We start from the raw sequence: 17,239 nt of genomic DNA on the forward strand, positions 1-17,239 counted from the left end.
GTCAAACCATTCAAAAGTTATTGCAGAAAATCGGAAGTATCACATATCGACCAATCAGAAGAAGGGGCTTAGTTTAGTTTAGTTTATTTGTTCGCACATATTAAAAACAGTACAAAAATAGTGACAATACAATAATTAGTGCAGTGCAGGTGAGAAAAAAGAAACCCAGGGTGGGCTTATGAAGGATTCTCACCAGTGATAAATACAAATAATAAGTAAACAAGGTAATCAAACTTTACAAAAGCAACACATGAAGAGAGGGAAAAAAATAAATAAATAAATAAATAGCTAAATACATACAAATACACCATCAAATATACAAATAAATGATTGCAATGTGCGTGTGTGGGTGCGTGCGCATACGCATACTCCCGAGCATGCCCACAAAGCTACATCTTAGAGATCGTGTGAAAAGGGTTTATTCAAGAGGCTGGCCCTCAATCTACGTTTGAAATTGCAGAGAGAAGATGAGGAGTTAGCAATAGTTACGTGTGAGTTCCATAATAAAGAACCTCTGACTTTAATGGAGAACTGACTAAGAGTGGTACGGCTGAAGGGAGGATGAATATTGTCAGATTGTTTAGTATTATAATCATGAACTTGAGAGTTAGTCTGGAAGTAATCTTTGAAAGTTGTAGGGAGGATATTTTGACAGACAGTACATTTATAGATAAAAGAACAGGACTGAACTATGTTAATGTCGTAAATAGACAATACATTTGAGAGGAGAGCAGATGGAGCCAAATAGCGGGGCTAATTTGCACCAATTAAGGTGAAGGAGTCAAAACCAAGTCAGATGACACCACCCACGACTCTCTATGCCAAACCATTCAAAGTTTATGCCAGAAAATAGGGACTATCAAATATTGACCAATCAGAAGAAGGAGTGGGGCTAATTCAGGCCAATGAAGGTCAAGTAGTCAATACCGAGTCCGATGACACCACCCACGTGTCTTTATCACAACCCGTTCAAAAGTTATGGCAGAGAAAAGTTTTCCCGGGGGGCGCTGTTGAGCCATTAAGCCACGCCCATTAATGCAAACCATGAAATATCAAATTTTTCGCCAGGCCTGGCTTGCGTGCAAAATTTGGTGACTTTTGGGGCACGTTTAGGGGGGCAAAAAGGAAAAGAAGGAAAAGAAAGAATAAAAATTCCTACAGATACAATAGGGCCTTCGCACTGTAAGTGCTCGGGCCCTAATTACATAAAAAACATAGATTGACTAATTCATGTCTTACACACATTAATGATAAGATCATTTTCCCATACCACAGAGGGCAAACCTAAGCTCCTTCAAGAATATTTGCCATTATTTAATATTATTTGCATTTTATATTATGTTATATTATTTTAGTTTTATATAATTTTATGTATTTTAAGCGACAACTTGCTCAGTGGATCTGGTTTTGCCGCTGGAGTTTGCTGTCTTCTGGACACCAGGTGGCGGCAGTGAGTCGCTTTGTTGGAGTTGTCTTTGGATAACGCGAAGAAGACCGCTCGTGACGTCACAGCAGACAACATGGCGTTCAGTTTCGGCGGCGCCACGAGCAGCGCAGCGCAGGGTACGAGCTTTATTTACCTTATTACACGCCAATTCTCAACATATTCATACGCAAAACTCCAAACGAGAATGTAATTGTATTCATAGGTAGTAAATATAAACAGTCTCCTGTTTGCAGTTTCTAAGTTACCGTTTATCTTGGACCATCCATCGGTGTTTTCTTTCTGCGGACTAACTTAACATTTACGTGTTTAAATCATGGACTGCTTGTTGTATTGGTTTAATACGCTTCAGTTTGGAAGTATTTGTCTCTTGCTAACGGGTATGCATCTTAATCTAACTGGTTAGAGGGTAAATTAGTTACCTGAAGCTGGTTTTCCTTGAAAATAAACATGACTTCTTCAGCAGATACGTCACCGCTCAAATCTTTATTTATAGTTTAAAACAAAACAAACACAACTTTAAAAAGCTGCTGTGCAGCTGAATAAAAGGCATATACTGCAAAGATAAAATAAAAAGAATAAGATGAGTACAAAATACAAGAATACAATTAAATAAAAAAATAAGAGTAGCATAATTAAAATAGATAGAATATGTCTGAAATAAAATAAAAGGCGTATATTACAAAGATTAATCAAAATGAAATCTATCAAAATAAAAGAATACAATGACATAAAAAAATAAGTTATATAATAAAACATCTGAATAAGATACAAAATACAATATTATAATAATAATAATAATAATTAATAAAGAGTACAATAATTAAAAATAAGGATATGTTTTGAAATAAAATTTGGCCAAAATCCACTAAAACTAATCAAAAGCCAGGGAAAAAAGTGTGTTTTTTAAAGCTGATTTAAAAACGTCAAATGATTCAGATTCAGAAAACTTTATTCCTCCCCGAGGGGCAATTGCAGGGCAACTGAGCAGCAAGACGTTGAAAATCTCAAATAGAACAAGAATAAAGTAGAATAAAAATGAACAGGGCATGTCTCCTTATGTACAAAAAAAAAAAAATATATATATATATATATATATATATATATATATATATATATATATATATATAAATATATGAATGTCAGAAGCAGAGTGACTAGTGGTATAAGTAAAAATATAAAGTATAAATGATCGTGCAGATCGGACATGAAACGGCAGGTTATTGTAGAGCCTTTGGTCCTCAGTTGTGATTTGGGGGCGACCAGTAGCAGCTGATTGCCACAAGCCATGACATTGTTTTCTTTAGTTCATGCAGTCCTAACGTGTGTTTTTGGTGTTCTTGTCAAGGCACCGCTGGATTTTCATTTGGTTCATTTGGTGCCAAAACAACAGCATCAACGGGATTTGGCTTCAACCCCACCCCTGCCACCACCACCACCGCCTCATCCGGGTTCGGCAGTAAGTCCACTGATACGATGTCTAATCTCACTCCACACTGGTGTTTGGAAACAAGTTTTGTCATTTAAAATTGGCCTTAAAGGGGACTTTTATCAGTATGTGCACCCATAGCTCGACATCTGGAGGTAGAGGTTCACAATAACACACCCACCAAAGTGTAAAATCGGTTACCTTGAGAGCGACTCTTGCAGGGCACACCTGTGCTAAACCCTACAATAAACTAAAAATATGACAAAATTGGTCTTGAAGCCAGTATCATCCAAAATATATGTAGAGAAGTGCTGGACTCGGGAACATGCTCCTGCAGCCATGTCTTGTCTTATAAGGGGAGGAGGATCCTTCCAGTTTGTATTCAGTTGTTGTTACCAAAACTGTCTTGGTTTTTGCTTTGTCGTCACTAGCTCTTACAGCTCCTGGTTTTGGGGCAGCCACCACCTCTGCACCAGCCACTGGATTTAGTTTTGGCTCCACCAACACTGGTAAGATATACAATAGTGTAAAAATGCTTTTGTGTTGTTTCATAAAACCGGCCGCGTCGCAGCCACTGGAAGACGTTTTTTTTTTTTTTTTTAACAGTGAATGCGTTTATACTCGGTCTGGCTTTATGTCATTTAACTGCTCCATGTCGCTCTCTCTTTCTTGCCGCCTGCCTGGTTTGGCTGCAGGATTTGGGGGGCTAGGAGCTGGATGCACCACGGCTGGTGGGTTTAGTTTTGGGGGATTTGGTTTAAATACCAACCCAGCAGCAGTCAGCTTTAATGTGGGGTGCTTTGGTACAGCAACCACCACTGGCACTGTTTTCAATTTTGGCAATAGCTTGACTAGCACAGGTAGATGGCCTTTGTAATTTTCATCCATTTGTTTCAACTCCATGTGGTCCAGTGAGTTTTTTGGCGTGTGCGTGCGTGCGTGTGTGCGTGCGTGCGTGTGTGTGTGTGTGTGTGTATGTATGTATGTATGTATGTATCTTTTTTCCTCTTTCATTTCATCTCATCATTCATATTTATAATGTGGAGTTTTATTGTTTCCATTTGCATGAAGAGATAGTGTTGAATTATGTAATCATCACTTTATTGCTGTGGAAGTTTGGTACATTTTCACCTCAGTATTTATCACAAGCGCAGTGCTAGTTGGAAGTCACTTGTTGGTTTTTTTTTGTTCTTTTTTTTCAGTCGTCTAAAGCATTGGCATGTTTATGCACCTCTGCTGTTCATTAAACTAATATTGATTTTATTCTGTGTATTTATTTTTAAACAACTTTGTGCTGTCTCTCCCAGGCGCCTTTGGCGGTTTTGGGACCACTACAACAACAGTTGCCGCACCAGGATCCACTTTCAGCTTTGCCCCTCCTACTAACACCACAGGTGAGTAGCAGAGCTCTGGGAATCCAGCACAAGTAGATCAGTCAGGATTGTGGGTTCTAGGTTTGTCAGATCACAGATGAATGTATTACTAAAACAGCAGTCTGGAGTCTAGGTCAGGGGACGCCAGTCAACCCGTAACCACAGCAGTGTTGACGTTCAGGTGGTCATTTTTTCATGAATGTTCCTCGTGGCTTCATTCACTCATGTCTGAGTGGGCTCATGATAGTTGAGGACGTCAAGTGAGTTGTAATACTTTACCATTGGCACTGTTGTAATATTTTACCTAAATCAAAACATCACTTTTACAAGCCAGCATGACGCCTTAATGTAGTTGTAGGTGGAAGCATCTAAAAATATCACATATTCAAATTTATAGACAAAGGTTTAACAAGTTTATACTTTTTGTCAGATGACTAATTGCAAAATCCAAAAATTGTCCAAATTCCTTAGTAGTTCTTCACACAACATCCCCTTTTTGTTATAAAAGTTCAGACTGGGATCAGGGTACAAGAGAAACAAGAAATACCTTGGAAATTAGCTGAAGTGCTACATGTAATTTACAGTAATAGGTTTCACTATTTTGGAGAGTTAAAAAAATTATAATAGTAAGTAAAAAATATGTGCGTGGGTTATTGGATACTCCAGTGTCACTTGTCATAGCAGTGCAGTTTGCTCCTGTATCAACACTGGCTGGAAACTCTTTCAGATGGTGGTTTGATGGGGTTTATCAGTTCTATGTTCACTACTAGTGTGCAAGAAGACCTTGCTCCAGCCACTCATACGCCCCATTTACACATTCTGTGTGTTGCGCTCATTCTGCATCACTGTGCTGCGTGAATGGCACAGAGCCAGAACAGCATAACGTTTCATTCTGTTGCTTTTGAACCCATATTCCACTCTAAGAAATAGTAACAGAGGTATAAAGGGGGTAAAAATAGGTGCTGTATGAGTAATTGTTGTGCAAAGGTGTGATGTGGTTGCAAGGGTGGCTGCAGTTTTATGTAATTGGTGGTTTTATTACAGTCATTGTTTATTAAGTTCTGAAAAATAGTTGGCCAGATCATAAAACAAAACTGTTTAAATGAGATTTATTTAAGACGTAATTTACTTAAGATAAAAATCTAAACCATAATTGGAACTGTTTTTTTTTTTTTTAAATGTATATATATAAAAAAAAGTTTATTAGCAACTCCACCATAAATAACACAAGTTGTCTGAGTAGCAACCACTCTTAGTAAATAAAGTAACTGTATAGAAAAATGGCACCTCTGCATGATTAACACTTTAATTATATTTAACTATGAAACAGTCCTCCTAGAGTTATGAAGCAACAAACTGATCAAAACATACACCATGCTCATATTCAGCTTAATAATTTGCCACAAGATGTCGCCCTTGCGCCACTAAAAATCATCCTTTTGATTATGCCGTTATCTTTCTGCAAAGCTGAAAAAACTTCACACTTTGCAGGTAGCTTTAAAATTCTTGATTTCACATTTGTTGACATCTTTTTCTTTTTTTTCTTTTAGGAGGCCTGTTTGGTAACACACAAAACAAAGGGTTTGGATTCTCATCTGGGCTTGGGGCTGCAGCTGGTACTGCGACAGCCGGCTTTGGAACTGGATTAGGAACCACTGGCCTTGGTGGGTTCGGAGGGTTTAATATCCAGTCAACACAGCAACAACAAGGTGAGGGCGCCAATTTCCGTCTTGGAATCCAGTTGTTTACATTCAAATTTAGGAAAAGTATGACCAAACAAGACTGCTTTTGCAGGACATTGATGCTGATTTTTGTTTTAAGGAGCTCCCGGTACCAGAGAAGTCTAAACAAAACACAACTGTCATATCAGACATTATGCATGAACACGCAGCTTTTATTTTGCCATTGTTATACCACATTACAGTGTTGGCCCTAAAGCTTGAGTTATGGTTCTGCGTCAAAACGACGCCGTGCCTACGGCGTGTGGTACGTGTCAACGCAGACCACACGCCGTCACTGACGCCGTCACTGACGCCGTCACTGACGTCACCTCCAGAAAATTGTAACTACGCGCCGTGGCGACGCAGACCACACGCAGACGGAGAGAGCTGTGATTGGTTCGCTTGGGAGCAAAGCATTTCCAGTTTCCGGTTTGAAGTACCGTATTTTCGCGACCATATGGCGCACTGTGTGGAAAGGCGCACCCTCAGTTTTGTGTGTCATTTTTGGTTTTAAAACACACATACGGCGCACCGACCCAAAAGGCGCCGTCTACGGAGACGGAGCTGCACAGACACGCGTTGCAAAACACACACGCGCTAAAAATACAGCAGAAGCAAAACTTAGTTTGATATTTTATTTCACTTTTCACATCAATCAAACCCTTCAAAGGTTCATATTCTGTTTCTGCATTAAAGAATTTAAAAAAACCACCGGGTTGCTGCACAAACCTGTCTCAGCCACTGATCATCTCCTCATCCATCCAGCCCTTTTCATTTCCCTCTGGCTGGAAAAGTCTCTTTAGGGAACGCTTTTCTTTTAAAAATCCCGACCGCGGCGGTCCCGGGTCCCGCTCCCGCTCCCCGTTTGCTCCCTTGCGCTGGACCGGGTCCCGGTCCGCACCCCCCCCCCCCCCCCCCGCGCTGGTCCCGCGGCGGTCCCGCGGCGGTCCCGGGTCCCGCGTCCCGGGACCCTCGTGCTGGACCCGCTCACACACACGCGCTGTCGGGGAGCCGGTACCGGGGTTTGTATCTGACAGGAGCTCCGTTAATTCAGCTGCGCCAATCCGAATTTCCAGACCTGTCTCAGCTTCTTGATCATCATCATCCCTTCATCCAGCCCCCTCTTTTCATTCACCCTTATAATGACTCCGGCTGGAAACCTCTTATGCAAAGTTTTTCTTTTAAAAATCACCATAAGTTTCTGTCCATCAGCTGCGCCAGTCCAGCACCACATAGCCTACATGAGAATCTGTGTGTCGCGCCGCGAATACACACACGCGCATGTCGGGATCCGGTACCGGGTTTGTAACCGACAGATTTGGCTGCAAATCTCGGAAAGTGAAGCTGATCTGACCTGAGACAGACCCCAGAAATCTCTGCTCTTAAAGCGGCCGGGAACCAGGTCATCGGACCCGCTTGGGGAACCAGGAAGTCGGCTGCAGCAGCGACCATTACCGCGCTGCTGCAGCCGCTGCTTTAACCGGGGAATGTGGACGGTTCCGACCGGCCGGCGCTGCAGAACACTCACACACAAGTGTGCTTATTTAAATAGAGCGGAGCAAAACTTAGTTTGATTGTATTTTATTTCACTTTACACATCAAGCAAATCCTTAAAAGTCTTCATCATCTGTTTCGCATTAAACAGCTCAGTGGATGGTCTCATTCAGCTTCACCCGCCCCCTTCTCTTTTTACCTTCTCATGGTGGCCGACCTGACATTACCGTAATTCAGGTAATAGACACGGCGCACCGTTTCTTAAGGCGCCCGGCACATTTAAAAAAAAAAAAAAAAAAAAAAAGTTGCGCCTTATGGTCGCGAAAATACGGTAGTCGTGAACTTTCAGGGCTCTTTTTTTCGTTTATGTGTGATTATTTTATTTTTAATTTTTTTTATTTTTGTTTTGGTTTTTTGCACAATAGTTGTCCTTATTTCTTTGATTCACTGTGACTGGAAAAAGTCGGATAAACCATTCAGAAAAAGGTCGCTAATTAGCGGTCGCGGGGGGTACTGCACCGCGACGAAATGGAGTGACGGAGAAGTCTGAAGGGTTCACGACGGCGTCATGGTGACGCCGTGTGCTCTGCATTGGTTTGACGCAGAACCATAATTCAGGCTTAAGTCACATGTGACATGATCACAAATCAGTTTTCCAAGCTATGCTGTGTAACTCCTGTGACTGGACAGGGCGTCAACGATGACAATATTCCAATATCAGCTAAAATGTGGGCCTCAGTCCAGCGGTGTACTGCCAAATCAGAGAGAACAATGCAATGTTTTGTTGGATTGAAGAAGTCAGTTTGTTTTCCAAACCTCGCCAAATAAATGAATATGTTTGAGAAATAACAACACCTGACACCTCTCGTCTCTTGACCAGGAGGCTTGTTTGGCCAGCAGGCCCAGCAGCAGGGTCAGGCTCAACCAAGCCAGCTTTACCAGCAGGTCACTGCTCTGTCAGCCCCGACATTATTAGGAGATGAGCGGGACTCCATACTTGCCAAATGGAACCAACTGCAGGCCTACTGGGGCACAGGGAAGGGCTACTACGGCAACAACAACCCACCTGTGGAGTTTACACAGGAGAACCCTTTTTGCAGGTTCAAGGTGATAGCAGTGGGCTCAGTTTCAGCTGTTTTATATGCTGCTCTAGACTTTAGACATGAACCAGTTGCCATGTGTTTTGTGGTTCCCAGGCAGTGGGCTATAGCTGCGTCCCAGTGAGTAAGGATGAGGATGGTTTGGTGGTTTTGATTCTCAATAAAAAAGAAGCAGACGTTCGAGTTCAACAGCAGCAGCTGGTGGAGTCTGTCCACAGGATTCTAGGAAACCAACAGACGCTGTCTGTCAATGTCGACGGTGTGAAAGCCTTGCCAAATGACCAGTAAGTTACTATAACAAAGAACTTGTTTTTCTATCTTCTAATATAGACTTCCAGCTGTCATGCATTGTAATAGACCATACACATTTATCCTAAAAGACAATGGGGTGTTCTTTTGTGTCATCTGTCTTTAAGGACTGAGGTGATCATTTACCTGGTGGAGCGTTCTCCTAATGGCACCTCGAAGAGGATTCCCGCTACCATCCTCTTCGGCTATCTGGAGCAGAACATCATAAAGGCCCAACTCGCGCAGATTGGAGTTGCCATGTCAGTCACACGCACCGAGTTGTCCCCAGCTCAGCTCAAACAGCTGCTGCAAAACGCTCCTGGAGGTAAAAAGATGGGTGCATGGTGCAGACGTGGAATAAGTAACATTAAGGCCTCCTCAAGTCGTTCATAGTGATGACAGTTGAATATTGGTCACGCAGGGGGCTACATTTGCTTTACTTTTTAATCTGCAGCCACCCCTAAATATATATATATATATCTTTATTTAAAGTCGAAAATCATTGAGGGCGAGCCCTCATTTACAATGACGTCGAGAAATACAAAAGTAAAAACAAAAATAGAACAACAAAAGAGCAGTCAATTAAACAAATATGAAGTTACAATTAATAATGTAACAATAAAATCAATTAAAACAGATACAAGCAGTGCTTAAAAGATTTAAGATCAGGGATTTAAAATGACCAAAAGACACTAGTGAATTAATTTTTAGAGTGCTTTGTAATGAGTTCCAGGTGGATGGTGCAGAAAAGCTAAAAGCAGATCTACCAAGCTCAGTAAAGACTCGGGGGACTTGTAGTGTAAGCCAGTCATTGGATCGAGTGTGGTGTGAACTAGCAGGCCAAGCAAGGAGGGAGGGAAACGTAAGTCGGCAGCAAGCCAATAATAGCCTTATAGATAAAAAAAATAGAAGTGAAAATCTCGCCTGACAGAGAGGGAGGACCATCCAACCTTACTGTACAGGATGCAATGATGAGTATTACCGTAGATGACCATTTAGTAGCCCGGGCGTTTAATATGCTAAATCCACTTGGACCCCAGGCGTTTATAAGAACCAGGCGGGTATTTGCACCAGGCTACAATTTATTTTTGCAATGAGCAGCACCAGACCATTACTTACAAAGAACATATGAGATCACCATAGTACCACTGGAACTAAAATTGTACACACTGTACACAACACAACACCTCACGACGAGCTCCCGATCACAAATCGTGAGGTCGCAAGAAAATCAACCGTGTTTGAAATCCTGGTCGCTCCTCGTGAAGGAATCACAGTTGAAGCAGCTACGACCCAATTGGACTCATCCTTTCACAGAGAGCATGCGCAATCTCTGATGCTACGTCAAAAACTATTATTTGTAGTTTAAGTTTTGCAAATTCACATTACAAATCATGTTTTAATAGCAAAAAAAAAGAGCGCATTTCCACGTACGGTGCGGGTCGCCGCGTACCCTGCACCGTAGGCTCTGCGTTGGTGTAACGCGGAACCATAAATCAGCCTTCAGTGTGTGCGCTGTCTGCTGTTGGGAAAACTTCTTTTTTCTCTTCTCATTTTGCTGGGACACCGGGTTCCTCCGCCGAGACACAACTTTTGCGGTAGGCTATGCGTTCATTGTTGTGTCTAAAAATGATTCGCAGTGCCCACCCAATCAGAAACGGTACAGATATTTTGGGATTTTAATATATAAAAAAATAAAATTATAAAAAAATAAAGGATCCCCATAACCTTTGATCGGGTGGGCAGGACTATTTGGTCATCTACGGTATATGAGTCACCAGTAATAAACCTAAGTGCAGAGTGATAAACAGAATCAAGGGGCTTTAGCGTTGTAGCCGAGGCATACCTGTACAGTATGTCACCATAATCTAAAACCGATAAAAAAGTTGCCTCAATAAGGGTTTTTCTGTGTATTTTGATTGGATATTAATAAATGCAGGGTTAATGGAATTGGGTGTATTTCCAAACCAGCTTGTGGCAGTTAAGAGTTTTTAATTGTAGCTGTTGCCTCTCTTCACCAGGTGTGGATCCCATCATTTGGGAGCAGGCTAAGGTGGACAATCCTGATCCAGAGAAGTAAGTTGGAGAAAAATACTAAGACTTCCCATAAAGGCTTTTCCTTTCTTGCTTCAGTCCAAATGGGTCCAAGTAATATATTTTTTATAATGTTAGATTAAGTCATGTTCCATAAGACTTATTCTATGATGATTTCCGTATAATTCTTATTTTATGAAGGCATACACATAAAATGGCTTTGGCAGTTCTCTGATGAGTGCAACCAGTATTTTCCCCCGACTAAAGCATAGCACATTAAAAACTGCTGCATGGCATTTAGTGTTAAGACTCTGTCTTGTGTTTATCTGCAGGTTAATTCCAGTGCCTATGGTTGGTTTTAAGGAGCTGCTCCGCAGGTTGCAGACCCAAGAGCAGATGACTAAACAGCACCAGACCAGAGTGGATGTGAGTTAAAATATTGCTTCTGCTGTTTCTCATTTTAGAAAGTACGGGAAAAGGCTTGACAGGACATGAGCCAAGTTGTACTGTTGGATTATCCACAAAGACGTTTTGAAACAGATTTTTGCGCAGCGTCAAGGACGGTACACAGATGTTCCGTTCACGCTTTGCTGCCAACAGGTTGTTTTCATCCAGAGTTACTTTTAAACATACAGCTGCAAGGAGGAAAGGCGTTTCAAAAGTAATATTAGTTTACATCTTGTTGACTCGTATACTAGTATTTATATTACATTTTTTGACCGGCAACATAAAAAAAACTTTCAGTCAAACTTAGGACTGTCAACATTTTGCCAAGAGAAACTTTGCAATTTTGGCTCTTAATTGGGCTCAAATTAAGACAAAAAAAAGAAAGTATATGAAGTGAAGCAGAGTTAGGGACTGTTTCAAGCTTGATGATGATAATAACTGTTGAGACCAAAGGGCAAGGAATAGAAGTAACCATTTTCTCCGTTTTCTGTTTTGAATCACATGTGTGGACTGACAGATTATCTCCAACGACATCAGTGATCTCCAGAAGAACCAGGCGACGACTGTGGCCAAGATTTCGCAATACAAGAGGAAGCTGATGGAGCTGTCTCACAGGGTGCTACAGGTAGCTGCCACATGTTCATGCTGCCTGTGTTTAAATTATTAAACAGTTCAAACATCTTGACATATTCTGTCTCTGTGAAGGTTTTAATGTTTGGAAAGAACCTATTTAGCTTTCTAGTTTTCGTTTTTCAAGTGCAGAAATCTGATAAACTCCATCAATATTTATGATCAGCTATAAATGTCCTTTCATTGTCTTCGGCTTTGCCTGCGTGATTGGTGCTTCTGCAATAATTCTGACGTTTTAATTGTTGCCATGTTTTCCTGAAAGGTTCTGATCAAACAGGAGATTCAAAGGAAAAGTGGTTATGCTATCCAAGTGGACGAGGAGCATCTCAGGGTCCAGCTGGACACCATTCAGTCAGAACTCAATGCCCCCACACAGTTCAAGGTAAGTGTGTCTAAATCGGACACACAAGTCAGCACTGAATAAAAGTATTTTTTTTCTCCCACATCCATTGAGCTGAATAAGAAGGCTTAAAATAAATGTAGAAAAAACATCAATGTTTAGATAGTAAGTGCCTTTGATAAGTTGTTTATTGTTTCTTTAATTGCAGTTTGAGTATAGTGGAAATCAATGTGTTATATAGTTATTTCTGAAATCCTTTCTTCTGTAATCCTAAATTAAGTTTAATTTATCATTTTCAGGGTCGTTTGAATGAGTTAATGTCCCAAATCCGGATGCAGAACCATTTTGGGGCTGTAAGATCAGAGGAGCGCTACAGTGTCGATGAAGACCTTCTCAGACAAATCAAGCAGGTGAGACTTGACAATCATTGCATTTCCTTCTTAAGTTTGGTTCCCTGCAGCAGTTTGTGTCTTTTGTATTTGCCAAGTGTCCCATATGTAGGTCAGGAAAGTAATCCCTGCGGTTAAAGCCTACAGCATTTTCACGTATACATTTCAAAACACTTAATTTTAAGATCAAACCCCATTCTGAAGAACTTAACACTGTCCAGAAGTCTGAATACACAGCTTTGGATTGCCATATCACATGAGCAACTGTTTTTTTTTTTTCTCACCCTTTCAGCATTTGAAGCAGCAACAGGATGGTTTAAGTCATTTGATCAACGTCATCAAAGATGATTTGGAAGACATCAAGCTCGTAGAGCACGGGCTAAGTGACAGCGCCCCCATGAGAGGATGTATCCTAAAAGCACAAATGATGCACATTTCTAACCAACACCAGGCAACATAATATCAAAGCCTCTGTGATACGACTGATGTCCGATCAGATGAGTCAGCATAACAATGACTAGTTAGTCTGTGCTGTCTGGACTGATACGGACAGCTTAATGCAGAGACTCTACGTCTAATATTAGCCGGCTACCTTTATGTCAGAGCAGATTATTCACACGAGACTGAATGAATCATGTAAACAAGGTGTGCCATTGGGGGCGTTAGAATTTAAATTGATGTAAATACACCTCTGCAATTTTTTTTTTCACTTTTCTTGAAGATTATTAATAAACTTCATTTTGATTCAAAATGATTTGTACTGGTCTTTTTTTCAACAAAAATGTAGATCTGCACAAGCAAGCTGGAATTTTGTTCCTTTCCTGCTGACAGCTGGCGGAGGCGAGTTAAAGTTTGTTGGCCTTCTTACTTTCATGTGCTTTTTACCACTTTTTCTGCAGATTTGAGGTAGGGCTGGGCGATATGGACCAAAAGTCATATCTCGATATTTTCTAGCTGAATGGCGATACTCGATATATATCGATATTTTTGTTCTGTGTCATAATTGGGGTTTCCCCCAAAGCATTATAGCATAGCATCTCTGTTAGCTTAATTTTTTTCTGAGGCAAACCCTTAAAAAAACAGTCAGTTTTAATACAAAGCCTCGTGCCAAATGTCACACATGTACCTTTATTAACAGAGGTCTGCAGAATATCAAAATGTATAAAACAAATGAAATAAAAATAAACTGCCTGCATATATAGAATAAAAATGCTTCTTGAATAAAATAAAACAAATATCCCTTTCCTGCATAACGATTAAATTAAAATACACTGCAATTAATACAATGTAGACAGTAACAGGCAGACTTTTCCACTGAGGTTGACAGTTGTGCAAATAACAAAACATTTGTCCAAATCTCAAAACATTCAAGTCAATTGGTCACAAAATAAGCTATATCAAAATCAAATGTTAGGATGGTCACTCCTATACCTTCATTTTGTTGTTCTGAGGCCACTTTCCAGCTAATTTGAAGGTTTGATTGGGATCATTGCCCATTAGGGGGTTTCAAATCTTTGAAACTCATTCTCACCCCTTTCTGCTCACTTCTCTTTATATTGTAGTGGTACCTGTTGCAGCTTTTACTCTTGCAACGGGAGAAAGGACGAAGCGAGACGTTTGCTCAATTTGAACTCTTTAGTGAATAAAAAGGGTCAGCAAAACATTACAGCGTGTGCAGCTATTCAAAAGAGGTACAGCATCTTCTTCCCGCAACAGCAGACTCTGACGTCATCACGTTCTCTTCCTGTATTTGCTTCGCAAAGCATCATGGGAAAGGTAGTCCGTTTAATGTCCTCTCAACCAAATAAACTGAAAATAAGATAATTCTGGTTTTAACTTAAAATATACACCTCTCTCTTAATGAATTATTATCTTATAACATTAACTTATTTATTCTCCAACAAAACCCGTTTTAACAAATAATATATGCTCTCAAATAAATTCTCAACATCCTCCCCCCCGATAAACTACAGTTTATCTAAATTTCCAAAGGATATAACAGCTGGATGGGTCTCCGCAGTACAGTCGCCGAAGTAGTGCGAACTGCACATGACCTCACCAGGCCATCACGACCTGGAAACAGCTCCTCGATTCTTCCCAGCTTCCAGCTTTGCCTTGGAGTGTTGTCGTCTCCGATGAGTACAACATCCCCGACCTTCAGTGGCGAAGACCGTGGGGTGTCACAGCGATGTGCTGACTTCAAGTCCAGAAGATATTCTCTCCTCCATCTGTTCCAGAAGTTGGTCATAATTCTTTGCCTGTACCGCCACCTCCTGGTCATCTGCTCCTTGTTGGCTGTTGGATGGTTAGCATCAGCTGGAAATGACTTAGGAGGTACACAAGTCAGTCTCTGACCCACTAAGAAGTGAGCAGGTGTCAGCGGCTGCGGCTCATCCACATCATTGTGGACATAAGTGAGTGGTCTTGAGTTAATAGCAGCTTCAGCTTCAGTCAAAATGGTGCACATTTCTTCAAACCTGAGTTTAGCTCTGCCAAGCACTTTCCTGAGAATGATTTTTACTGACCTTACAAGCCTCTCCCAGAATCCACCCCACCAGGCTGCTCTTTCAGCGATGAACCGCCAGGTGATGCCCTTCTCTGAGAAGAACTCTCGTAGCTGTGGATTTTTGATGCTTTTCCAGAGCTCCTTTAAATCTTGATCAGCCCGCTTGAATGTCTTGGCGTTATCCGAGTAGATCACTTTGCATAATCCTCTTCTTGCGATGAATCTTTTCAGGGCTAGCAGAAAGTTCTCCGTGGACAGATCCGAGACCAGCTCTAAATGTACTGCTCTGGTTACAGCACACGTGAAGAGTGTGATGTATGACTTTGTCATGGAGTTCTGTGTTTTGACATAAAGCGGCCCTGCAAAGTCCACACCTGTGATCTCAAATGGTGGCGACTCGGTTATTCTGTCTTTTGGCAGCGGCGCCGTCGTCTGTTGCCCTGCCTTTGCTTTGAACTTCTTGCAGAGTACACATCTTGACACAACTTTCTTGACCACCTGCCGTGCTCTCAAAATCCAATATTTCTCTCTGATTTGCACTAAAGTGTCTCTTACACCTGCGTGCATCATCTTCTCATGATGATACTGTCCCAACATTTCTATGAATCTGTGGTCTTTGGGCAAAATCCATGGATGTTTTTCTCTATAAGACAGCTCTGAATGCTGGAGCCTTCCTCCCACAGTGAGCAGCTCATCTTCATCCAAAAATGGTTTCAGCTCTTGGATTCTGGAGTCTTTGTTAAGGCGTTTTCCTGCTCTCAGAAGATCAATTTCCAGACTGAATATCTGGATCTGGATCACCTTTATCCAGTATTTTTCCGCTTCATCCAGCTCTTCTGCTGTTAGTTCACCACTCAATTTTGTGCTTGAGCGGGTGTTGGTGATGAACCTCTTTATCCAAGCTGTTACTCGGAGCACTGTTTTGAGTTTGCTGTATTTCTCCAGACATAACACTGGTTTTAGGAATTCTGTGTCTTGCTTGACAAACTGTACAGCAACCTGGAATTTGGATCTGAGTTCAGTGTTCAGCTCACCTTCCTGAAACTCTTCTTGAGTGCTCTCTGACTGCTCAGGTGAAATCAGAATACAAGGTCCGCTCCACCACAATGTGCTCTGCTTCAGGTCCTTCACCATTACACCTCTGGTGGGAAGGTCAGCTGGATTAATTTTTCCGCTGCAGTGAGACCATGATTGTGGATCAGTCAGAGACTGAATTTCAGTCACCCTGTTGGAAACAAACTGTTTCCACTTGTTAGCAGAACTACGAATCCAGTGTAGAACTATCATTGAGTCTGTCCATAGTCTGAGTTGTGTTCTGTCCAGCCGCAGTGCTTTGATGAGTGTGCTCCCCAGCCTGGCTGCTATTACAGCTCCCATCAGTTCCAGGCGTGGCAGTGTCATCCTCTTGAGTGGGGCCACTCTGGACTTGGATGCTACCAGGCTTGCGGTCACTTCTCCATCCTTTGTTTCTCCCTGCAGATAAGCCACTGCACTGTAAGCCTTTTCACTTGAGTCACAGAACACATGCAGCTTTAAATCTTTACTGTTCTGCTGCAGCATGTGAATCTTGTACCACCGTGGGATTGACAGCTGGTGCAGTTGTGGGAGCTCTGAGCACCACTGTTCCCATTTTTTTGTCAAATCATGTGGCAGTTCCTCATCCCATTTGAGCCCTCTCTCCCACATTTCCTGGAACATGCACTTTATCCTGATGGTAAAGGGAGTCAAGAATCCTAGAGGATCAAAAATGCGTGCAGAAGACTGCAGGACGCTGCGTTTTGTGTTCTTTCTGTCTTTCAGAATATCCAGCAGCCCCCTGAGGTCAAAAACAAAATCATCAGTTTCTGGTCTCCAGACCAGACCCAGAACCTTCAGCACTGACCCATGGGTTTCTAGCTGTGCAGTGCAGTCCATTGAGCTCTCCTGCCATTTTTCTTTGAGCTCAGGGGAGTTCGTCATCCATTTACAAAGCTCCATGCCTGCTGCAGACATGATGTTCTTGGCTGATGTTGTCACTTTATGGGCCTCCATCACCTCACTTGCA

At 41.7% G+C, this 17,239-nt stretch overlaps 1 protein-coding gene across 2 annotated transcripts; it reads left to right on the forward strand.

The window, feature by feature from the left end:
• The first annotated feature begins 1,503 nt into the window (after positions 1-1,503).
• Positions 1,504-13,440, forward strand: nup54 (nucleoporin 54). 2 transcript variants are annotated; one of them, XM_061733681.1, is made up of 15 exons: positions 1,504-1,563; positions 2,793-2,903; positions 3,305-3,382; positions 3,569-3,604; positions 4,181-4,267; positions 5,797-5,955; positions 8,342-8,568; positions 8,658-8,845; positions 8,978-9,174; positions 10,871-10,925; positions 11,216-11,309; positions 11,848-11,955; positions 12,223-12,342; positions 12,600-12,710; positions 12,982-13,440. In XM_061733681.1, the coding sequence occupies exons 1-15, from the start codon at positions 1,521-1,523 to the stop codon at positions 13,147-13,149; spliced, it is 1,782 nt and encodes a 593-aa protein (XP_061589665.1). In that variant the 5' UTR covers positions 1,504-1,520; the 3' UTR covers positions 13,150-13,440. The 2 variants fall into 2 exon arrangements, with proteins under 2 accessions (XP_061589665.1, XP_061589666.1); XM_061733682.1 differs by lacking the exon at positions 3,569-3,604.
• The last annotated feature ends 3,799 nt before the right edge of the window (positions 13,441-17,239 follow it).

Source organism: Cololabis saira, chromosome 11, assembly GCF_033807715.1.
Source record: "Cololabis saira isolate AMF1-May2022 chromosome 11, fColSai1.1, whole genome shotgun sequence".
In the NCBI taxonomy this organism is placed as follows: Eukaryota; Metazoa; Chordata; class Actinopteri; order Beloniformes; family Belonidae; genus Cololabis; species Cololabis saira.